Raw genomic sequence first — 24,386 nt, 5'->3', positions numbered from 1 at the left:
AGGTTCTGACCTCCCAAGCCACAGAGGACCTGGGGATCAAGATTCTGTTCTCAGTGCTAGTTCACATGCTGCATCATCTGCCTCTGAAAACCCCTCCATTTCTTTGTCTGTAAAACAAGCTGGAATATTTTTCAAACTTGCAAAGACTCATTAATTAAGATACTTTGGAGAAGTTTTATAGAAATAAAAGGGAGACTTAATTATTTCATCCTGGACAGTTTATTCCTTTGGGACAATTAAGTAGAGGTTGCTGATAATGCAAGTGATTGCAATTTAAAAACTGCATCTTTTAGCGATAAAAACTGGGATTAAGCCATACTGAGCCAGGATCAACTTTTCCCCTCCCTTTCACACTGCCTTGGTGCAAACATGGAAGGCACAGAGAATACAAGAGAGTCTCTCCATCTCCTCAGCTCTGGTGCCCACTGCACCGAAGGGGATCACTGCAGTGCAAGCCCAGCTCAGCCCCTAAAACCTGTGACTGATTTTGTCCATCATGAGAAGGTCTGTGAGAATCATGCTGAAAAATTTTTACATGTGCTCACAGGGCAGGCACAAAGCTTGTCTGATTTTGGGCAGTTCTTGCATTAAAGGCAAAACTCTCAAGGCAAATTAGAGGGAGTGAATTCTTTCAGTTTTCAAGACCCTGTCCAAGGTTTTGCACAGATTTTCCTTCAGTAGGTAACAGGAAGAAATGAGGAAGCTATAGTCAATACAGTAAGACGAGCACTAACAAGAGCTTTTTGTCCACCACCTTTTCAGAAGAGCATATTTTCATATTTTTTGAATTTTGTCCTAGCCTGAAGAAGGAACTTGCCACCAACATTTTGCTTAAATTGCTTAAATTCTGACAAAGCTGTAAAGAGCTAAAATCAAAGTGTCATTACAACAGATCTGCTACAGGAACTGCTGGATGCCTACCATTCAAGAGCCCTCAGTGCTTTTACACCTCTAATGTCCTCACACAACCCCTGCACTGCCACCCTACTGCATCTAAACACTGAAGAATGTTGCCTGCATTCCTCTATCTTCACACTTCGTTTCAAACTTGAAGGCAAGGCAAAGATTAAGTGATCTGCTAGACTGACTCATCTACTCTGCATGTTTACAGAGTCAATTGTAGCAGTTTTTTGAAGATTCAGAGTGGTCAAGAACTCTGGTATCTGGATCTGCAAGACATTTAACAGATGTGTGAAATTCTGCAGGTGTGCAAATGATTTCAGCACGAGTTCTGTGCACAGGTTTAATGTGTGCTAGTGTTGCCAGGCTTTTGAATTTCAGACAATTGCTTACGTTTGAATTTCAGACTTCACATTCTAAATCCTTCCCTTCCATCCATTTGCACGAGAGAGTACTCTTCGTGTACAGGAATTCTGCTGAGAACTTTTTGAAATGCCAAATATGTTTTAGGTAACATGACTTCTCCACAGTCACTTCAATACTACTTTTCATTTACTTTGCCTTGCATCTCATTTAAAACCACAGGCTAGTTTTGGCAAGCATTAAGAGCTCTTAAACGGTTTGTAATCTGTTTTTAATATGATCCTAGTTCAAGTTCAAGCTGAATAAACATAGGGCTAAAATGAAACCTGATGTCTTTCTGCTTTATGCAGGGAACTGCTACAAACCACAGGATAAGGGTTGATTTATTTGCACAGCAACAAATCCTAAAACGAAAAAAAAAAAAAAAGGTACTACCTGTTTTCTCTTAATTATTACTCTTTGGTGACCTTTTGGAGGCAGGCAGCAGCTCGTTTGGCCAATTGTTTTACATTGCTCTGACAGAGAACTGTCCAGACAGTTACTTGCTGAAACAAGAGAGAATGTTCTCTCTCAGTGTTTAAAGTTCACTGTCATTTAACTGTTTTAGCATGCTTGCTTGGCCAGCAAATGGTTGCTGGACAAACTGAGGGACATGGTTTCTGATTTATCACTTGGAAATGATCAGTATTGGGCTGGGGCACATGACACAAGCCATCCTGCAGGAGGTCAGGATAAATCTGGGAATGGGGAGGGTGCAGGTTGTTTTATCAGTACACAGATTTTCAAACATGTAACAGAAGTTAGGCCACAACACAAGCTGCATAGAGTTAACAACTCTATTTTCACTATGTCCAGCCTTGGTGGGTTTTCTAAAGCTGCATTTCCTCAAGTCATCTGATACCATTAAATTTGCCTTCTCCCTACCCTCCATTCTTTACAACTTGTAGCTCTCGTGTCTGAAAGAGAGATGGAATAGTCTGAACATGCTGATTTGAAGCATATTAACTAACTTATTAGTCACCAGAAAAGTAAATGGAAATATCTTGAAAAAATGCATTTTTATTGTATGAAATTACCAAAATTTTAAAGCTCTCACTCCTTCAGCAGTTGATATTGGCATTGCTGCCAAACTCACCTTTTCTGGAATGGGTCAAAACCCCATGAGCCTGGTCACAATTAGCCAGAATTGTAGTTTGTTTGCCCAGGGATTTTCTGTGTCTACGACACAGAGAAATACTCTTCCCTCCTAAAATTTTTTTTTTTTTAAGTAACACATTCTGTTCTCACATGCTGCTATTTTATAGTAATAATAGAGATCAGGTGGGGCTGTGGATGACATTTTCCACAGCCCAAATCCACAGACAAAGCAGAGGCATGGTTTGCAGCCCAAGCCTGCAGCCCATATTTCTGCCATGGTGGATGGGCTCACGTCAAAGCCCAGCCTAGATGCTGGGTTCCTAACAGGCAGATCCATGAGGACTAGGCCTGGATTTTAGGAGAACTTTTTTGGCAAGAATTGGTTGAATTGGTTTAATCATTCCCCATGTCATTTTTTAGGCTTTATTTGTGCTTAATTCCCTTAATCTGCACTGCTGTTGTGAGGACCACCGTATCAAAATGAGAGAATAAACAAGCAAAACATCTGAGCAGCACACACCAGGCATGTTCTGCACTTGCAGTGTTGACTCATAACTGTAATTCTTTACTCCTTCCAAGTTTTGATCTCCTCTCAACTCTGGCCAAGTGACTCATAACCACCTGCACTGTGCAAAGGAGGCTGGAGCAGCACCACACAGAGTCACTTCCCTGGGATTTTCCTCCCTGCCAGGGAGCCCAAGGGCTGCCTTCACTCTTGTCAGCCTGCACCAAAACAAAGCAGAGTAAACGTGCCTGTACTTGCAATAACTTCAGTAAAATATTTCCACTTTAATCAAACATGTTGTCTGAGAACACAGGAGACAAGGGGAGTGGAAAGCAATGTTTGCCCTTGCATCTGAGAGGGGCAAGAAAATAGAAAATAAAAATTGAAGCCTCTTTAGCTGGATGAAGTCTAAATCTTTTTTCCAGATTTCTTGTATGTATAGCAACAAGGGCTATCTGAGGAAGGGAATTGTAGGGGTAAACAGGAATCAAGAAAACCAGGTAGTCTACTGCACTGAGAAACTTGTCACAGAGAGGAACTGGAGGCAGAACCATCACAAAGCAGAGCCTGAAGAAAACACATCACCATCCTCTGATAGCACTGTCCTCTGACATATTCACCAAAATGGGAAAAGTACCAGGATATGTGTGCTGGTGCTGTGTGCATTGCTGCCCATGACTTGGCAGTAAGGCTCTTCCTTCAGAAAGAGCATTGCAAAGTCATTTTGTTATATTTCACATTCTATGTGACACTGTCCAGAGGGACAGAGCAGGCTTTTGTGTGAATCCAGAACATAAAGACTTGCAAGTAATTTCTAGAATCCACAGTGAGACCACGTGGGTGTTTGAGTCCTAATTCCAGAGAGAGAAATCTGCATGCACAAAGGCCTTTTGTGTTGGGGTTCCTTTTACTATTAGTTACATGGACAGCACAACTACCTTTAAACTAGCTTTTACAAGTATTCTTTCTATTGCCTCTATTTAAAGAAATAGGAAGGCAGGTAGGCAGGATTGCATGATTGCCTTCAAAATCATCCTGGCCACAGGGTGTGAGGTTTATTCAAGCTCCTTCTGTTCTTGAATGTAGAAACAGTAGCTAGAGCCATCTCTGTCTCTCAAGCCTTTAACTACCAGGGACAATTTTTCTTCAGTAAGTGAAAGATCTGATGCATGTAGTTAGCCTCGCTTGTAAAGGGCAGGATCTGACCTGGCTGCTGCCACTCCACAGAAGACCTCAGTTGGATGTTCTGAGGGGTCAAAAAAAAGCAAATTGAGCATAGATCAGTAAATGTTAGGAGGGAGGTAAAGAGCAGGGAAAGTTGGAGTATTGCTCCCTAAAACTGACGTTCAACTGTGCCTTGAACTGTGCAGATGCAGCTCCATTTCCCTCATCTCAGAAGGTTTAGAGGTACTGCAAAAACACTGGTACAGGATAACTAGGCTTGTCCAAGGTCTGGACCCTGTTTATAGAGTGACTGGGTAAAACTGGACTGTTCTTCCTGGAAAAGTGCTGACTGAGAGTGCTGTGCAAGAACTAGAGAAAACCCAGAGAGCTCTGGAGGGAGCACAAAAAAGCAAAGTGTTTGTCACTCCATCCAAGAGCAACGGGGCACCAGATCCAAGCTGGTAAACCGAGTTGCAGAGAAAACGAAGGGCAGTGGGTGAGGAGTTGTAGTGAACCTGTGTGAGACCTTTTTGAAGATGAGCGTGCAGAGCTGGACGGGGAACTGGATGAGAACTGAGGAGAGAGAAGAAACAGCACCGGGCTGAGGAAATACTCTGCGCTGGAAATACGACCTGGGAGACTCATGCTGCCGGGCCAGCGCCACACCAGCTGAGGCCACGGCTGGCAGCAGCACGGGGGACACCTCCCGCCCCTGCCCGCTGCCCGCGGTGGCTCCGCAGGGCCGCTCCGGGGCGGGGGGGCCGCACCGCGCTCCGCCTCCCGCGGCACCGGCGCTGCGCCGGGCGGGGCGGGGAGGGAGTGGAGCTTCCCGGCGCTTCCCGGCGCTCCGCCCGCCGCCCGCACAGTCCGTGGGGAGCCGAGCCGTGCTGTCCTGTGCTGTGTCGTGGATGATGAGTGCGTGAGAGCCATAAGGCAGCGTCTGGGGCTGGGAGCGCCTGCCACTTCCAGGTACAGTCCGTGAGTCTGCGGTGCGTCTTGTCGATCCATCCATCCATCCATCCATCCATCCATCCATCCATCCATCCATCCATCCATCCATCCATCCATCCATCCATCCATCCATCCATCCTGTCTTCTTTGCCAGCTCCGGCAGGACAGTCTCATTCCTCCTGGTGTTTAATATCCTTCCTGGCCACCCAGTTCTGTACGGACAGAGCTACTTTTTTGAGGGATATCAGCAAACTGGGGAAGGGAAGGACTTCAGCTCAGCAGTGATGGGTCCTTCTCCTTGTCCCCTTCCCTGCAGTAAGATAGAACAGAGTCCTAAAACTGCACGATGTGATTTTTTTTTTCCCCGTGGCTATAATCCTTGGAGAAGCTTTCCCTGCTTTTCTTTACACGCTTCAGTTCAGCCAATTGCTGGTTTTCTTGGGTGGGAAGGATAAAAAAGCACTGATTTACCAGACTGTGTTTGTAGGGCTGTGTAAAATGGGGCTGTGGGCGGGATGTGTGTGTGTGTTTTTGTGTGTGTGTGTGTGTGTGACTTTCGCAGGGCATCTGCCGAGTGTAAGCGTGGTAAAACTTCAGGCTCCTGCGCTGTGTGGGGCGGCAGCAGTTCAGGGGTACGAGGAGAGAGTAAGGACTGTGAAGTGACCCCGAATCAATGTTAAATGACCCCAAATCGGTGTTAAATGACACAAGACCAGTGTGTCAGTCCGGATTGTAAACTAAGGCAGCCCTAACAAGCCGTGCCTCCCAGTCTGCCCGTGTGTAAAGCTAAATATAACACAAGGGGACGAGGAACTCTCCCGGAGGAGTTCTCCTGAACAGAGCGGAGGAGGGCTGGCTCCTCTCAAAGGACAAGAATGGCCTGAAAAATCCCAGGAGCCGGGAACAAAGAGGTGCTCTGTACCTCGGGCAGCTACATCTATGCGAGGAATGTTGAGGGGGTTGCTTTCAGTGAGATTAGAGCCTTGGTGGGCTGAGATGTCATCTGTGCCATCTGTGGCAAACTGGGACTTGGGCAGGCGGGACTGGGTCTCCAGGCTGCCTCTTTATTTTGAAAGCTGAGAAGAGCTTTTTGAAGTACGGCTTCCTCAGGCTTATCTTACGGCTTCCAAAGGAGATGCCTTGGAGAGAAGCTGTTAATCAGCTGAAAATCAATGCTAAATAGACTCAAGACAAGTAGCTAACTGATGAGTTGTACTGGAGAGAACTAATGGCTGAGAGCAAGCTCTGATTTTGGATAAGCAGTGGGGATATCACTCCTTTGAACAGCAGGACTGAAACAGGCCACTGTAGGATTTGTTAAATCTTTGTGAAAGAGGCAAGAAATTCCTGATTTAGCCGGGGTTAAGCTCACAGCTGTGCCACGCACTGAGTAACAGGGTATTTTTTGTATGGTGAGCTGAATGCCTGTTGGTTTACATTCGTCGTGGTTTCTTTCTGCCGAGGTTTTGGGGGACAGCTCTGTGTGTGGTTGCCTGTGCTCCGGTTGTGTGGGTTACCTGAACATTCCTCGGGGAGTGCCGGCTCACCGTGCCCGCTCCCGGTCCGTGCGGGGAGCTGCTGTCACACAAGGGACAGGCACAGCTCAGCCCTGGAGCGTGCTCAGGGAAGGAATATGAAAAGCTGACAGCGTGGGGCTTTACTTTTCTAACTGCGTGGTTAAAAAGTGGGGTTTTCTTGGGGTGAAGACAGGAAGGAGCTGTGTGTGGATCATATTGCCAGTCTGTGCTGTACATCACTGTAAGGGTCTGCTGACATATACCAGGGGATGTTTGGGATAGATTGTGCCTCCTCCCCTGAAATGCAGGCAATCTGTGATTCCACATACTCAAGCATTTTTTCCGAATGTTAGTAAACACACAGGTGTACTCTGCAAGCACTGACAAGCGCCCTTTGCTTGGCATGGGTATGAGGGACTGAGCCACATCATCTAATAAACACTTTGATAGAAAATGAGCTTGTAAACAGAGCTTCCAGAGAGCATTTTGCAGCCACAGCAAGACAATACATTAATTTACAAACCGGAGGCAACGACTCCAGTTGAAAGCTGTTGCTAATTTCTCCTCTGTTCTAGCTGCTGTAAGAAGTAGTATTAAAAAACTGAATTGCTACTGTGAGGAACCTGGATGGGTGGCATTTAGTATGGCTGTGTTTTTAAATGGAAAATGTGCAAGATCATGACAGCAATCCAGCTCACTCTCCCTAGGCGGCTCCAGAATAGCACTGGATGACTCAGATCCATACATTCTGGCTATTTTGGGTTTGATTCATCAAAATGCATCTTCTCCCCAGAATAAAATGTTCCCCGGGTCACCTGCCCCTCCCATGGGGTCAGGTACTCTGCCTGCTTCTTGTCACACCTGGAAAAAGGGCCAGAAATGCCAGGTAACACACCTGCAGAGAGGAGCCTGGTAGCTGTGAGACCTTCGGATTCATGAGGAGTAAGAGAGAGGATAAATCAGCTTGAGTCAGACCGGGGAGTGGGGTATTCTCGGAGGTAATTGCTCTCATTGATACAAGGCCAGGTGCTTTCTGCATGAATGTAGCCTGCTGAACTGACAGTACTTGTCCATCAGGACTAGAGTCGATCCTCCCTTAAGCATCCTGCAGGGATTCAGACGCTGTAAGGCCACGTTTGTAATGATCTTTTCACAGCCCAGCGTGGTGTCCATTTGCTCAATATCAAACCTGCTGGGTGGTGACTTAATAGCTGTAATTGTGGCGGGGCAAGGAGCGTTTGACCATCGATTGCAAAGCCCAGGGGTCCACCCTGAGTCGGGCACGGGAACTGCTGCTGATCTCGAAGGCTGCCACAAACCCGGCTGCTATGGCCCTGCCCAGACTGGGGAAAAGGATCTTTGCAGTCATTTTGGCTATGAGATGCTTCTCTTTGCTTTCCCAAGGAGTCAGGCAAGCTGATTGCAGACAACTGTTCACAAGTCCTCTGCACCTCAGACCCAGTTCTGTTCTAGCAGCTGATACCCAGCCTAGATATAAATGGGTGAGGCAAGTGTACCTGGTGCAGATATGGAGCTGTACTTCCTCTCCTAGCAGACCAAGTGCAACCATCCATTTTTGTCTTCAGTCTAGACACTGGAAAGTGTATTTTTTTATGCTGTTGTTGTGATGGTGGGGTGATCAGTGAATACTTTACCTGAAGTATTTTTGTTGCAGAAAGTGTGAATATACTGCTTTCAACCTGGTGTATATTGAAGTGTCAGTAAAAATTCTGTAATGTTCATGGAAACGTAAGGACTCAGTAAGGACTGGGGGAAAAGGATCATATGAATTGTTTGCCCTAATACCAGCAATGTTTCTGCATCACCTAAATGACAGAGACATTTGGCAATGAGGTTTTAGGTAGAAACAGTTAAATCAAATTTAGTACTGTTATTTAACACTACCACAGCTTGCTGTTGTAAATTATAACTTGGCTGCCTATAATGCTTACAAAAGGGAAAGGTGTTTTCTTTTGAAGTGTACTATAGGTAGCACCAAAAGGCCAAGCATGGGTGTCTGCAAAGAGCAACAGTTTTGGGATTCAGAAGATATCTTGCTTTGATGAGGTTGAAGAAAGGAACCATGTCAGGAGAGCTTCATGCTTAGGGCTAGTACCATGCTCCTGGCAGTAATGTAAGATACACCTTCTGTACTCCTTTTGAAAAAAGATCTTAGTGCTTAATCAAAGGAAATAACCCCATACTTATCCCTCTTTGTACTGTCAAGCAGAGGAATGCAGTAATGAGAAACTGAGTGACTAAAGCCACGTGAGGAGCTTGTAGCAGAGTCAGAAGCGGATCCAAACTACCAGGTGCCAGGTCTAAGCACTGAAATAATGCCATAATAATTCTGTTTTCTGTGGATGGATATGTGAGCAGCTCCTGATGAAGCCGGTTATCACTCTGAAATGGTCCAGAGCCGTGCTTAGCTAGTGCCCATGCAGATAGAGAAGGTGGATCTTCTGGCTTGGATCACCCTGGGGGGGGTGAGGATTACATCCCTGTCACATCCCAGGGTTCATATCCCTGCCACATAGAATGGATCACACTCCCCAAGGTTAGTGAAAGTCTAATACCACTGTGAATCTCTTCTGGTGGTAGAGGAGGGGAAACTGCTCCTATCTCTGTTGAGAGCATCAAATTTCAGTTTTCTCAGTTTGAAGTATGCAGGAGGCACAAAGCATGCTACAGAAATGATGCAGAGTGCAGAACTCTGTAGATACAGAGCTACAGGACCCACGTCAGAGTTCTGATTCACTAGGGGGGTAGCATAGCATAGGTGGCATCACAGGCCCCGTCTGTCCACCCCACCCCACACCCCATTCCTGGACATCTCAGCCACCATGAATCAGCTGCTGAATCACTTGTTTTACAGTGTGATGTTTTGGAATAAAGCATCACTGCTGTTCCCTTGCCTTCAAACTCCTGACCTCAGAACTGCAGCGGCTGAGGAGGAGCAGCATCCCAGCTGCCCTCAGCAGTGTGGGAGCTAGGCTGGTGAACTCCTCCAGGCTCTGGAGCTCTGCATCTTGCTGGTGGATGGCAGCCCTGACAAACCAGTCTGCAGCTGCCTGAGTAGAGAGGTGGGATTTTAGTGTTTTAAGGCTGTAATATTTAAGAACAAATGGCAAAACTGTTCTGTGCTTCACTGGGTCCAATAAGGGGAATGCTTTGCTTCTAAAATCCCCACCCTGCTTCAGTAAGGTAAAGAACTGGAAGGCTTTAGTATCATTTTTGCTTTCAGTCCAGCTCAGAAATTTTGGTACAAAAGACTAGCTGCATGTGTTGTCTGTTTTTTAACATGGGAAGTGTTTCATTGAATCCTTTGGCTGGCCTGAGACTCTTGTGCATCTTTTTCCATTTCATTCATTCTGTAATTCCTTTAAGTTTATAAAGAGTCACTATGGAGAATGCAATGGACTAAACTTTTCTAGAATGTCTTGTGTCTTCTGACATTTAATTACTGCTGTGCTAATTTATCATGTCACTTATAATATATACTTATCCTGCTTATTAATGTTTTAAACCTCTCTTCTGAAACTGGGATTAGCAAAAAGACGTACAGAGTACAAAATCCCCACACTTACATGGGGAAAGCCTTATTTTGCATTCAAATGGTAAAAGAACAGAATCCAGATGAAGAAATTACCCATAAAATTAAAAATAACTTAAAAATTAACTTAGCAGAGAGATTAATCAGTCAGTAATGGAGCATGCTTCGTATCTTTTTAAATAATTGTGGTCTCTTTAGTTTTTTAACCTACAGACAGAAATCTTAGCAGCACTGTGGTCGTGGTAAGAGACAAGTGCTTTCAGAAATTATATGTTATAGGTGTGGCATCCTTTTAGTGTCATGTGTTTCAAGGCTGTTGCTTTTGTGTGTCCAGCAACATGGACAAATTGTATCATGTGTTTTGTTTGGGAGGAACACGTCCTGTCCTCACCCTGAACTGAGTAATTTTCCTGCAGCTGGGATTTTTGCCGTGATGCAGTCTGCCTGCATGTGCTCCTCTGGCACTGCAGCAATGCTGTCACAGCCACTTTCAGCATCATTAGACTCTCTCTCTCTTCCTGCCCCACTGAAGAAGAGGATGGGAAAGGATAAAAGGGGAGCTGAGTTGTGGGGCTTAAGCAGAGGACATGGATTTACAGCGCATCAGCAACAGAGAGGAACTTGTTTGTTTCCTTCCCTTTTTCTATGCTTGCAGATTTGGAGAAATTCAAGCCATTCTTAAATGCCCCACAATGTTCCTAATGCTCCCAAGTAAACCCACAAATCACACCTTGGCTGTTCAGTGTCCAAGGACTTTAATTTCGAGTCATTCAGGATTCACTTAATTACTGTGCCAAAGTTCTCATACATGAGTGATCAGTCACCAGTGTTGCATCTGACCTTCCCAAATCATCAGCTGGGTCTATTTATAGACCCAAGGAAAATGCACATTCAGGAGGAAAATGCCTCCACTTGAAATTCAGTTCCTGTTTTATTCTTTGCTTACTGGCATTTTTCATTTTCCTTTGCAGCCTATTGTTGCCTGGGTGATTTTTGGAAAACTTTGCAAAATTGTTCATTCTCTGCTGTTTTAGAGAAAACCAGAGAGTACTTTAAGGTTCACTCAGGTTTCTTATATCTACCTCAGGTCTTTTCTTGCCCCACCCCCAACTGTGCAAGATGTACTTTTTACTGTCGTGACACTGTCCAGCATGGATAGTTTTGGTCCTCTTCCTCTGGGCTGGATTCCTAATGAAAGGTTCTTAATCTTCCTCTTGATTTCAGTCTGGAAAAAGCTGCTGCCACTCCCCTTTTCATCTCCTGTGTGAGCATGAAAAAATATTCTGTACTTTGCCTTTAAAAAATACACTTAATAAGTAATTCTAGGAAGGAACTATAACTCAGAGTTGGTGCTGAAGTCACGCTCTGAGAATTGTATGGCAAGTTCATCACGAAGAGTGGAAGCAATAAGGCTTGAGCTGGGATAGTTCTGTGATCTTAATTTCTGCAAGTAAGACACAAGAAACACCCATCTGGGAGTTTTTCAGGTTTCTTATCTTCTCAGTAGCTTGAGCTGTAAAGAGCTGATGCCCTTTACCTTTCAGTGCTAAAAAAAACAAAAGCTTTGTGAGCAGAAGCACACACACCAGGAAGAGCTGTGTGGAATGCCATGGGCAGCCTCTGTGTCAGGTATGCTTTTGTTTTGGGCAGCCTGGGTGGATGCCCCAAGCACTGCAAAAGGATTCCAGCTGCTCCAGTCAGCTTTAGCAAGGGCTGGCTCAGATACCTCTACACAAACACACATGGCATGGGGAACAAACAGGGAGAGTTAGAGACATGCACATGCCTGCATGGGTGTGATATCACTGGCATCAGTGGTGGTTCCTGTGGCTGGAGCACTGGAATGAAAAGTTCTTGGCTTTTCACGGAAGACAGGCTGGGGAGACATGGAGGGGCTGTAAGTCTGGAGGAATATGGGGAAATTGTCCAGGAAGTTAGGGATGAGGTTAAGAGAGCTAAGGTCCACTAAGGACTTCTGTGGGCTTGTTGCTAACAAAAGAAAGAGTAGGGATAATGAGGGCACTCTCTGGAGCTGGGCTCCTGCAGGAAATCAGTCTTTTGTTTTGCCATACCTCAGTCTTATGATGGCATCCTTAATAACAATGGTGGATGGTAATCACCTGCTAAATGTGCTTTAGGGTTTCTGGTTGGATAGGGAACAGCTCTGAGGGGTTGTAATTGCAATTCTGAAGTTTGCATCTTTTAAGGGGAGGTGTGCCTTGGGACTGACCATTCCTCTGCCTGAGGGATATAGTGTGGGAGAAAACTGTACCTAACAGAGGAGCTGAAAATGTTTGGCAGTGGCTTTAAAGGAACTACATGGCTACTACTGAACTTTTCAGTGGGTGCTTCTATGAAGGACACCAGCTGTCCCTATTATTGGCTTTGTTTTATGAATCTGATGTGCAGCCTGAGCTCTTCAATATAAATTAAAACAAACCAGTGCAACCTTCCACTGTTTGTAGTAGAAAACAGATTTTTTTTTTTTTTTTTTTTTTTTGTTTAACATAAAGGTTTGGAAAAGCACTTGGCAGCCTTGGAAGCCACGTCTGTTTCCTTTAGTTTTGCCAAACTGAAACTTGGCTCCTGCAGGAGATGGTGGGGGTTTGAGCACATTGTCTTTGGCTCTGACTTCCTATTTACAGTGCTGTTACTGGGAAGGTTGAAGTTTCTTTCTTGTCAGAGGCCACTCACAGCCAGAATATGAACCTCAGTGCCCAAGGTCTCCTGTTCTGCATAATGATCCTAAATGCAGAAAATAATGTTGTATTCCTCTTTCCACAGTGCAGAGTTTTTGACTTCTCTCTGACACAGGAGTGCATCACTGGTAAAGCCAGGAAATTATTTCATTGCTCTTTCCTTCAAGTCAAATCTTTATTAAAAAAAACAAACAAAGCAAAACAAAGAAATCCCACTCTTTTCATTCTTAGAAAAAAATATAAAAAGAGAAGAGATAAATGGGTTTCCACATGATTGTTAGCTAAATGTTTCCAAAGCCCAGTTAAAAAGTTCCAGTTTTTAACTCCCAGAACATTTTTCATTGGAATAATATTTCTTGTCTTTTTTCCCAATTCCTGCTTGTCAGATCTTGCCCTGCTGTGCTTTGTCAACAATATTTTTAGGTTCCAAAATACCTCTGCTCTATATGCCATGGATTTGTGGACCATTATCTGCTCTGTAACCAAATTTCAATTCCACTCAAGTTATTCTGTAGGCAGGGTTTGGCTGAAGCTTTAGCTAAAGAAGCTTCTAATTAGAATTAAGCATGCTGCTTTGTGCCTCCACCTCCAAATAAAATACAGCAGAGGAGTCAAAGTCAAGATAATAAAGGAGTCATGCTGGAAAAGCACATGTGTTGGATGAATCACCCCGCTGGCTATGCTATATTTATCCCTGTCACACTTTGCTATCAGCCCTTTTCATCGCATGGAGAGCTGTCCTGTGTCCTGCTCACTTCCAGGTGAAACCCAGTTCTGACCACACAGAGCATCACCATGACTTGGTGTCTCACTGAAGCAGGACTGAGCCCTCTCTGTCAAGCAGCTTCCAGAAACAGGTAGCAAACAAGTGAGACAATATGTACCCTTTGGGGCAGACTGCTGAGAATTTTATTTCATGGTTACAAATCAGTACATCTGTTAATGGCCTGATGATTTTTTCTTTCCTGTTGATGAGGCCCTAGGAGACTGTGTCTTCAACCTGCCTGATTTGTGTTGTGAGGATTGCATGAAATCAAAACTAATTGCTGGCCAGTCTGGCTGAATCCCCTGCAGATTCCAGTCTCACCCTGAATTAGGCTGGTTTGGTTAGTCTGAGATCTGGGTTGAAACAGCTACTTGCCTTGATTTTTTACAAGTGCTAATAATGATGTCAAGTTGCTTTGCAGATGCAGACTAGCCTTTCTCACTTCCCTGTGGAATAATACCTTGGAGCGACAGCGCTACAAATGTTTGGTGGGTTGCAGTGTTTGCACAGTGTTCACTATCACTTGCAGTTTGACTGAATAAACCATGCTACAGTAGCTGGAAAAAAATCTGAATTTTGGTGCAAGCAGGACATCTTTCAGTGTCAGTGTGCTGAAGAATATTTTGGAGTTGGTTCAAGTCTGTGGCTTTACATGCATGATATGAAAACCTAGGAAATGCTGCAGAAGGTTCCTGTCAGCTCTTCAGTAAAGTTTTGTTTCTTACACTGGGTTAGCCTTGCAAAGAACCTGCAAGACCAGGAGTCTTCATGCATCAGGATGCTTTATTGGTGCACAGCATGGCCATGGAAAGCTTGCACCTCACCTGCCCAGTAACTTTGAACTCCCTTGCACAGGAGCCCAGTTAAGTTCAGTCCTGCACTTTGCACTGTGGCATGTGTATTTACTTTGTTCTTCTCCCAGTTCCTCGGGCTGAATGGAATTGAAACGCTGGTTGGACAGCTGCATAGAGTGTCTGATGTCACTTTTCAGACACTGAGACTTTTCAGTCTTTCCCATTTTGATGCAGATATCTTTCGGCACCTCTCAAGGTGGAATCAGCACAGGTCGTGTAGGCTGGAGGCTCTCTCCACTGTCCTTCTCTGCCTTTGTTTTTGGCTTTCTTTTTACTGTTTATTTACTGAACCACTCAGGCTTGTGCTGGTCTGAATGTTTCCATTGTCTGGACACACTGCCAGCAGCAGCAGCAAGTCTGTGTGGTGCTCCAGGTCCGAGCTAAGGAATCTGGCTAATAACTTAATAGCTTCTCATCTGCACCGAGCTCACTCTGAAAAGTGCTTTATTGTGGGCTGGGGAGCACACAGATGGCAGCACTCTATTTATCTCCAGGCTGTCACATCACTACTTGTTCTCAAAACGGGCTGCCTTCACAGGCTGGTGTTCACTGAGGTCTGTGGCTTTAAAGAGCCTTTTCCCAAATAGGATTTGATACAATGGAAAGAAAAGAAACAGCATCTGCTCTTACAATGATGACTCAGAGGCATTAATGCTTTTCTCATGCACATGTCGACACATGAGCACAGCAGCCTGTGGATATTGTCTTCTCAGTTTGATCTCCCTTGCCTTGAAGTTGTGGGTAGGGTTGGGAGCAAAGTGCCATCCCCTTTTGCAGTTTATCTGTCTCTCCCTCAATGCCCATCAGCACCCAGTGACTCTCAGGGTCTCTCGCTGGTCAGAGTGACCCTGAGGTAAGTTAGAAAGTCTCTTTTCCCAGCCCAGCAGTCGAAGAAGGAGTCAGAGCTCTTAATTTCTCCATCTCAAGGTTGTTTATTGTATATAAAATTCTTTCTCCTGTCCAGCTGAGGTCTGCTCAGCACGACAGTCAGAGGCACTCTTCCTGCCCCCAGGGCAGTGTTATCTTTTATACTAAAAACTATGTGTACAATATTTACAATTACTTTCCAATACCTATCACCTATGTTAGACAGTGAACTTCTACTCTAAACCAATCCGAAAGTGCCAACATCACCCAGAAGATGGAGGCCAAGAAGAAGAAGAAGGAGAAAGGCAGGACACACCCAGATCCCTCCATCTTGCCTCCTGAACCCCCATTCTAAAAACCCCAAAAATGCATTTTTCACCCTGGGATGAATTCACTGTCATTCTACTTAAACTGTCATGGCTTGTAATTCTTCATATAAAGGTTGGTAATTGTTTTTTCCAAGGGCTAAATCAAAGGCACAGGGGTCTTGGGCTCTGTGCCAAGATCCCCCTGGGCAGGGGCTCGAGCCATCCAGGGCAGCCAGAGGAATTTCCTGGGTTCCCACAAGTAACTGCTGCAGTAGAGTTAAAACTGGCATGTTTGGGGTTAAAACTGGGCACAAACTTAGCTTCCCATCGAGACTATAAAACCTAAGTTCCTTAAACTGACAAGAACTGTTACTCCTGGGAAGGAGGGAGAAGGAAGGAGTTTATAACTCAACACTCAAGCAATCAGAGATTTTATCTTTTGGCCTTTTCAGATATTTCATTACCAGAAGAGCTCTTGAGTGGTCATGGCCCCCTTGCTGCCCACCCACTGCTCTGAGTGACTAAACAGCCTGCAGCACTGACTGATCTTTTCCTTGGAAAGACATTCAGATTCCACAGGCACTGAGATGCCGACTAATGAGTAAATGCTTCATTTTTCCTAAGGCTGGGAAACACAGGGCTGGATTTTTTCACATTTTCTCAGAATGTGGGGAGAAGGTTTAACAAAACTCTTAATCTGGTCTCATCTTTTATCTCATTGGTGAACTTGGACAACAGTGGTAAGCAACTATGCCCAGGCAAGTTTTTCCAAATTTCTGTAGAGCCACTCTGAGAGTAGGTGGAGGCAGATGCACTGAAGCATCAGGCTTTAGCCTGGGTCACGCCTGTCACAGTGTTATTGGGAAAACCAAGCACCAATTTACCAGGGTGGAGTTGGGAAATGGGAGGTTTGGGATTGCAGTTACATGGCTGTCGTGTTGCATAAAGGAGGCTGTCCTCTCACATAACCTTTTCAGGGCTTCACTTCAGTCTCTCTCCTTCTGCACTGGCACTGGGGGATGTGTCAGCCTGGGACAGCCTGAACCTGCTTCCCCTTCAGTGTGCTGCTCTTAGGGAGCTACACTCAGTGTTTGACCAAAGTGGATGTTATGTCACATCCCCAAAAGCTTTATAGAAAGTCTGAGTTCCCAAAGCCTGTTAGGATTTTTGTACTTCCTTCTGACTCTTAGCCTGGACATCTTATCTGTCATGTAATAAAGAAACAGCAAGATAAAAAAGAAGCACCTGGCAACTGTGACAGGCAGTGGTGAAAGCCTGTGTTGGCCCTTTCCTGAGGAGTCTGCACAGGCTTGAAAACAGTGCAATCTTTACTGTGTGCAAGTAACCTATGGCGTGACTCTGACTTTTTTTCTAGTGCTGCGTTATCTCTGGGAGATAGAAAACCCCTTACTCTGTACCTTCCCTGAATTATCCCTTATCTCTTTTGTGTGTCTCCTCAGGGCAAGATGCCACAGACACCTCCCTTTGCAGCGATGTTTGACAGCAGCAGCTACAACAGGAACCTGTATCAGACCAAAGAAGACAACTGTGGAGGGCTCTATTACCACGACAACAATCTCCTGTCAGGGTCTCTGGAAGCTCTGATCCAGCACCTGGTACCCAATGTGGATTACTATCCCGATGTAAGTTAACTGTGGCCAGGCCTGATGTGTCTCCTTAAGGGAAACATGTGTGGCAGGAGCAGGTTGTGTCACATCCATGGCTAAGGAAGGGGGTCAGGTGGCTGACCAGCAGTGATAACATGTGCTTTACCTGAGTGCATCCTGCCATAACTCACCCAGCCTAGGAAGTCTAATGCTTTATTACTCCCGTTGTAAGGTGAGCAGCCCTGGTGACTCATTTATAAAGCACACACCTAGACTGGCTTATGGCTTGATGGACTGTGTGTACCATTGAATTGACCCTCAAAAATGCTGCCAGGCAAGCTGAAGAGAAAGGCATGAGCACCATTGTGACAGAATGAAAGTATTTATTGCAAAACCAAGTGGTTTTTAATGCCTATTTCCCATTGTTCATCTGAGGTCGATGTGTACTTGCAATAAACAACCAAAATGTTGAACTAGTACCACACTATTTAGGATCAGCAGAGGCTGGATGTGACAGCAGGAGGCTTGTCATCTGAGAATTTTTGACCTGTGTGGGCACATCCATGCATTGAGACATTTTCTATAATTGTTAGAAAAGAAGATAAGAAAGAATGGTATCAAAAGGTGGCAGGAAAGGGCAGCTGGGGTTAACTGGTGAATGATGAAATTGCAGCTCTACTTGTAAACATGCTCCTACTGAAGACATAACTCTGCTTACATTCAGCTTCTGTTATTGTCATAGATCTGTCCACATTTCCAAGACAGGATCTTTTTTAACTTGGGTCAGAATTAACAGCTGCACAGAACTGTACTTAAGCTAGTGCTTAATGCTTAGTGTAAGCTTCAGATATGTAGCAATTTAGACACTGGTTGGTCAAACTTGCTGATTTATTCCAAGTCTCTAGAGCCAGAACATTGTAGAGTCTTTGTAGAGTGGGTGCCATAGATACTTAACTACTGGCAAAGTGGAAAGTGGAATGGATATTCTGAATATCCATCTCAGAATGTGTTCAAGTCATGATACATGGAAAATCAAAGCAAAATAAGGAGCCTCTTCTTGTAACCTCAGAATCTGTTACTGATTTTTATTCTGTAAAATTAAGCTATGTAGTTCCCTCTGCTCTCACCCAGGCAACAAAGGTTTACTCTAGAGCAGGAGAAGATTAGTTTAAATTTTATTCTGAGTAATTTCAGGTGATAAGCTTGCAATAAGGCTGTGTGCAATAGGAGAGCTAAACCACCTTTGCCCTGCCTTGTTTTGGTTTAATCTTACATAACTTGGCTCGAGCACAAACTTATAATACTGGTTCTGGAGCAATTATAAGTGTTAAATGCTTACCTCTGTAGTAATTGCTTTTGGCACAACCACATGTCGAGTTTTCTTCTGCAGATAGTAAAGTATGAGGAGCAGATTTTTCAGGAAGGTATTTTGAGAAAATGTAAAAAATGCTGGTAATTTATGCCTTTCTCTGTCTTCCTCTTGCTCACAGAGGACGTACATCTTCACCTTCCTCCTCAGCTCCCGCCTCTTCATGCACCCGTACGAGCTCATGGCCAAAGTCTGCCACCTGTGCACTGAGCAGCAGAGACTCAGTGAGCCTGGCCTGGACAAGGTGAGAGCCCACACTCTCAGGGACTTCCCAGGTCCCTGCCCAAGCCAAAATGCTCCAGTCAAGAGGGTCCTCAGTGGGATAGAGCAGACTGAAAACCTGATGCGGGTTTGAATTAGACCCTTTATTCACTGAGATTCCTGGGGAATTTCCACACTGCTCAGCCTGTCCTCCATGAGGGCTGCTGCTTCTGCTGCATTGTTTGTTTTACCAAGAGAATCTGTGAAACAGGGTCCTGAACAGACCAGAATCTGCCCTCTTAAAGTCCAAGGCAGAGGTTTTGTTGGCCCTCGTCCTTACTTCACCGAGAATCAAAAATCATTTAATGGTCACTATGCCTGAGGCAGCCTCTGACCACCACATCTCCTCACCAGCCCTTCCCTGTCTGTTTATAGGTTTCACCCTATAAGGTGTAGTGCATGCATAGGTCATGGCACAATTGAAATTTACCACTTTCTTTGTTGAGGGTTAGTCATAATTTACGGAAACACTAATCAATGCCTTGCACTGAGGCACTCCTGATAATGAGGGGAGTCATTTCCACCCACCTGAAGCCTAATTTCCAGGTCAGCTAAGCCAATGAGTCTGTTCATTGGCTTCCATGGCCATTGGCTCTGGCCTATAATGCTGAATGAAGTTAAGATTAAAATTTACCTGAGGTTCATACCCTTATGCTCCGCAGTATCCTGCAGAGCAGAATTCTGTTTCCTTTGAGCTAAATAGTTCCTGCATTGCTGTTACATGTAACATTCCTCACTGCTGTTTCCAAATAGAACTGGACCCAGAAAATTGCACCAAAAATCCTACAGTTGTTGACTGAGTGGACAGAGACTTTTCCTTATGATTTCCGAGATGAAAGAATGATGAGGAACTTAAAGGAGCTGGCACAAAGAATAGCCAGTGGGGATGAGGTAAGTTGTCTGCACACAAAGTTACTGGATAAAAAGGCATTCCTGTTACTGCTTTGATATGATATTGCTGTTCATAACATGGTGTGACTCCGGGTGCTTAGGAAAACTCATTACCAATGTGCTGGTAGGCAAAAAGTTCTGCCTGGTACCTAAGCCTAGGGTGAAACCACACAGCATAAGCAGATCTTCTCCAAAGCATAGGCAAGGTTTTCTCCACCTCTAAGCCCATAACATAATCCCATTTTGTGCAGACAGGCACAACTTGGTCGATGTTAGTATTTATCATTTTACTTGGAAGAAGCTAGCTAGGACAGTAGCTGAGAAATCCCTGTGGGTGTTGATAATTTCTTGAGTAAGGTGTTGGAATTGGGCCTTTGACCTGTAGGTCAATGGAAAAGTTAGAGCAGGTTTGGGGAGAAATTTCCAAAAGAGGTGTAGACCAGGAAGAATTGTCTTGAGCTTAAAGATCAACTCAGAGGAAATCTGTCCTATTCCTTCCCGTGGATGGAGCAGACAAAGAAATTGCCTGACCTTTCTCAAAATCCCACTTTTCAGATGGAAGTTCCACATGGGTATTATGAAATATGTTGATGCTTAACTGATGCTTGTCTTTTAAGTACTGAAATAAACTCGGCCAAAAGCCAAGGGTTATATTTACTTAGTGGAAGGGAATTAACAACGTTTCAGTACATAAATCCTGTGTAGCTGGCATAATAACTGTGATTGCAAAAGACACTGGAGTGGCATTTGGAAGAACTATAAACACAAGTAGCAATTGCTAAATGGCATTCTGTTTCCAGTGCTCCTCAGGGACCAGTGTTCCTTCTATAAGCTTTTAAGTAATGGTGTGGATGAGGCAGCAAACAGCACATTAACAGGCGTGGAGGTAAGCTGGACTCAGAGAAGCTGAGAGTGCTGCCAGAGGCCTGGAAGGGCCTTGAGAGGCTGTACACAAGTGTGGAAAGAAACAAACCTAAACTGAATTTGGAAGCTGAAATACATTTTGATGTTGTCAAAGTGGAGAGGGATGGAAGAAGATGGGACAAGAGAGTGAGATGTGGTATGAAGTACAAATGAAAAAGGGACACAATTTGATGTGCAAGCTGAAGGTTGCAAGATAGCTCCAGGGACCTTTGGATTGAGAATTAAGAGGTGTGCCCTCACTCCAGGGGTGCCAGGTTGCTTTGTTTCTATATACTCTTCATAGCAAGGTAGGAAATTGAAGTTCAGTTCCAGGCAAAGTAGTTGCGATTGAAGGCTCCCCCGCCCTTGAAAAGTACTCACTGGCACAAAGAAAAAGAGCTGCTTAGCCTGGAGGAAGTTGAGTTGGTGGATGGAAGAATTAAATGAGAGAAGTGTTGTCTGCAATGAAGTTTCTGGCACTACAGACAGTTTAAACAGTGAAATCGTCTACTGAAGGGAAAGGCAGATGTACAAAGCTGCTAGAAACTGTGCAAAGGGAGCAATCTTACTCAGAGAACCATACATCCTTTCTAGCTGTAGCTTTGAGGTTTTTTTGACTTTGATGTTTCCTTTAGAAAGACAAAGTTAAAGCAGGCACTGCAGTAAATTGACTTGTTTTATTGTGAACTGCTTGGGACAGTAAATGGCAACTTCCTTGACCTTGCCTTTGACAGATCACTTGGATTTTTGTGAGTCATTACCTTAAAGGATACAAAAGAAGCAGTTTCCTACTCCTGTTCACTCCAGTTCTACTTATAGCTTTTTATTCCACTTCCTGAATTATTGTACTCCAGTTCTTTTAAGAGCTGGTAGTAAGAGTACAACCAAAACCTCTCACCACAGTAACATATTGCTCCTTTAAAACAACATATTTGGAAAAATCTTTGGAGAAAAGGAAATTCATCAGAATAAAGGAAATACTGCTGCCTTGGACTGATCATACTATAGTGTACAGACAATAGTTTATGGATGATCCTTTTTGAAGCCCCTTGGGTTTTGGTTTAATGGCTTTAGGATGATATGTGGAATCTGAAAGAGTAACCAACTTGGTTACACAGATCTATCTGCTTAAGAGTTGAGTTCTGCTCCTATTTTAAATTGTCACTCCTGATAACTTAAATCACTACATGGAAAGGCCTGCAAAGGCAAAAGAAGAGAGATTTGGTTTTATTATCTTCTCCTTTTCCTCAGATTCACTGCAAGTTTGAGCTCTGACTTTGGTGAAACTGCTCTTGATTTGCTGCAGAGAGAAGCAGGCCCTTTGTTTATTACTGAATGGCCATGTATTTTCTTCTGTGGCCTTAAGCAGGAGAAGATGGAGTATTTTCATCTCTCGTATTTCCTCCAGTGGTGGTTGGTACTTTTCAGGATGTGCTTTGAACACATCTTTTCTTTGAGCTAACTGGGTCAATATTGAAGCTGTGAGACAATCACCGCTTAAACCCCCAGATGGATTCCTTTTGGTCTGATCAGATGCTAAAATTACAAATTCACATAATAGAGCTTATCTTGACCACAGCCACAGGTATCAGCATCCATTTGTTGTGGTGTCTTCTGACGTTTTGGAAGTGCTTTCTGACTGTTTGATGTTGAAGCAGATGTACCGCAAGAGCGTGCAGCAGCTCCTGCAGACCCTGCTCCGGAAGCTGGCCGCGGTGGCCCAGTACGAGGAGGTGCTTGCCAAAATCGATGCCACCACATCCACAGATCGCCTCATGCTCCTCAAGACCAAGCCCCAGTCCGTGCAGAGGGACATAATCACAGTCTGCAATGATCCCTATGTGTTAGCTCAGCAGCTGACACACATAGAGCTGGTGAGTTGTTACACTGCCGGGGATGACTTCATCCCTGCCCTCTTTTTGAAGTGCAGGTTAACAGGAGATGTGACTTGGCTGCTTCTGTGCTTTGTTTAGGAGAGACTCAATTATATTGGACCAGAAGAATTTATCCAGGCTTTTGTGCAAAAGGATCCTTTGAACAATGACAAGGTAATGGGAGCGGATCTGGAGCAGTTCTGAAATGCATCATTTGCCATCAGGTGCACCATGAGCTGGGAGTGAGGTCCAGCAATAAATGAGGACCAGTAGAAAACAAGCTGTAGTATTCCCATTAAACATTTTGTTAATGTGTTTTTTTTTCTTTCGGGAGTACAACTCCTGAAGCTTGAGAACTCAGCCAACAAATTGACTTAAATAAACACATTTCCTGGGTTTTCTGACTTAAGCTAAGGGAGAATTTAATCCTGTGAATGTTTTCCCCAGGCCATTTATGTGGCCTACAGCTGGAAGAAGCTGAGCTTAGCTTTGCCTTCTGCATTACTCATTTTCAACATCTGTTCTTTCTTTTTAGTAAAATGAACTCTTTGCAACCAAGTGGCACGTGGGGAATTTGCAGGTAGAGCAAATAGACATAACAAAAACACAGATCTGGAGGGCTCTAGGTCTATGTGAGATGGAGGGCAAATATGCAGTGGTTTTAACCAGCCATGACGGAGTTGTCATCTCTTTGAGTGCTGTTTTCAAAATTACTTAATTTTTTATGTTTTTCAAGATGACCTAACCTCTGTAAATAAACTGTGACAGAATCAGTCCATTAAAACTTTAATTATCTTTAAACTGACAAACAGAATAGAATGATGCAGGTTTACAATTTGATGTTCAGTCAGATGATCTCTGAAATTGTTTTTCCAGATAGAGATCACTGAAATTGCTGTCTACCCCTTTTTAGGCAGCCCTGAGATGTGGTGTGGGAATGATTCCAAGGTGATACAGCATAGCACTGCTCAGGGAAGGGATAATCCCATCAAAATGGTAGAGCTGATCTCCCAAACTTAGGATGCAGTATGTCCATTTATCATCAGCAGCCAAACATAATGTGCCTGATATCTGTTTTCCTGCTGCACTTGCAGAGAGCTTAATGTTTTATCTACTCTTGAGAGAGGGACAGGAGTAAGGACTGAAAGTGTGCATATCCAAGGGAGCTTCATGCAGATATTTATCCCTGATTGTTTGTACAAGTCTGTCTTTGGTCCTTTAAGCATCCCAGTAGGACTTAAAGGATTCCACGTGTTTGCTGGAGTGTTTTACTAGGCTAGCAGCTCAGAAGGAAGTTACACATGCTTGAATAGTACCACTGCTGCTTTATCTCTAAGATTTTATGTCACTTTGGGTAATTTGAGTTATTCCTGGTTACTTGACAATGTTTGGGAATGGCAAGGCAGAAAGCCAAAAGATCTCCCAGGGAAAAGATAAAAATGGTGCTAAAAGTTGCTGTTTTATTTCTGTCTGTAGAGCTGCTACGGAGATCAAAAGAAGACTCGGAATCTTGAAGCCTACGTGGAGTGGTTTAACAGGCTCAGTTACTTGGTTGCAACAGAAATCTGTATGGTGAGCAAGGATTTCTTGTGCTGAAAGGTTTTGTTTAGTTATCTAAAACTGTGAAGCTTTTTTAAGTTTGGTGCCTTTTGGACTTTCTATTCTCTTGCTGTAACTGTTGACATTTGGATGCAGTCAGAGCACGTCTGAAGAGAAAGAAGTGCAGTGTTTTTAGCATTATACTGGTGCCTCAGCCTTGTTTGTGTGACAGTGATGATTTATTCTGGATTAGCCCTTCTTGGTACACGAGCGTGTCTGGCCTGCTGTTCTCTTCTCTGGAAGGCCCTTGTGAATTGAGGCACATTCTCTCCTCTGGCTGACCCTCTGCTCTGCTCTG

General features: G+C 44.3%; 1 protein-coding gene across 2 annotated transcripts in view; it reads left to right on the top strand.

The window, feature by feature from the left end:
- The window catches only part of RASGEF1B (RasGEF domain family member 1B), a 47,008-nt gene that overhangs the window by 14,949 nt on the left and 7,673 nt on the right, over nucleotides 1-24,386 (top strand). Inside the window, exons 1-7 of one of the 2 annotated variants that reach the window (XM_009101318.4) lie at nucleotides 4,893-5,038; nucleotides 17,045-17,227; nucleotides 18,682-18,804; nucleotides 19,575-19,712; nucleotides 22,274-22,489; nucleotides 22,589-22,663; nucleotides 23,966-24,061. In XM_009101318.4, the coding sequence (XP_009099566.1) occupies nucleotides 17,051-17,227; nucleotides 18,682-18,804; nucleotides 19,575-19,712; nucleotides 22,274-22,489; nucleotides 22,589-22,663; nucleotides 23,966-24,061 (825 nt within the window). In that variant the 5' untranslated portion in view covers nucleotides 4,893-5,038; nucleotides 17,045-17,050. Of the gene's footprint in view, nucleotides 1-4,892; nucleotides 5,039-17,044; nucleotides 17,228-18,681; nucleotides 18,805-19,574; nucleotides 19,713-22,273; nucleotides 22,490-22,588; nucleotides 22,664-23,965; nucleotides 24,062-24,386 lie in introns of those variants that run through there. The other variant, XM_050973758.1, reaches the window with a different exon arrangement.

This window comes from Serinus canaria, chromosome 4, assembly GCF_022539315.1.
Source record: "Serinus canaria isolate serCan28SL12 chromosome 4, serCan2020, whole genome shotgun sequence".
Classification (NCBI taxonomy): Eukaryota; Metazoa; Chordata; class Aves; order Passeriformes; family Fringillidae; genus Serinus; species Serinus canaria.
This window is presented reverse-complemented; position numbering and strand designations above follow the sequence as displayed.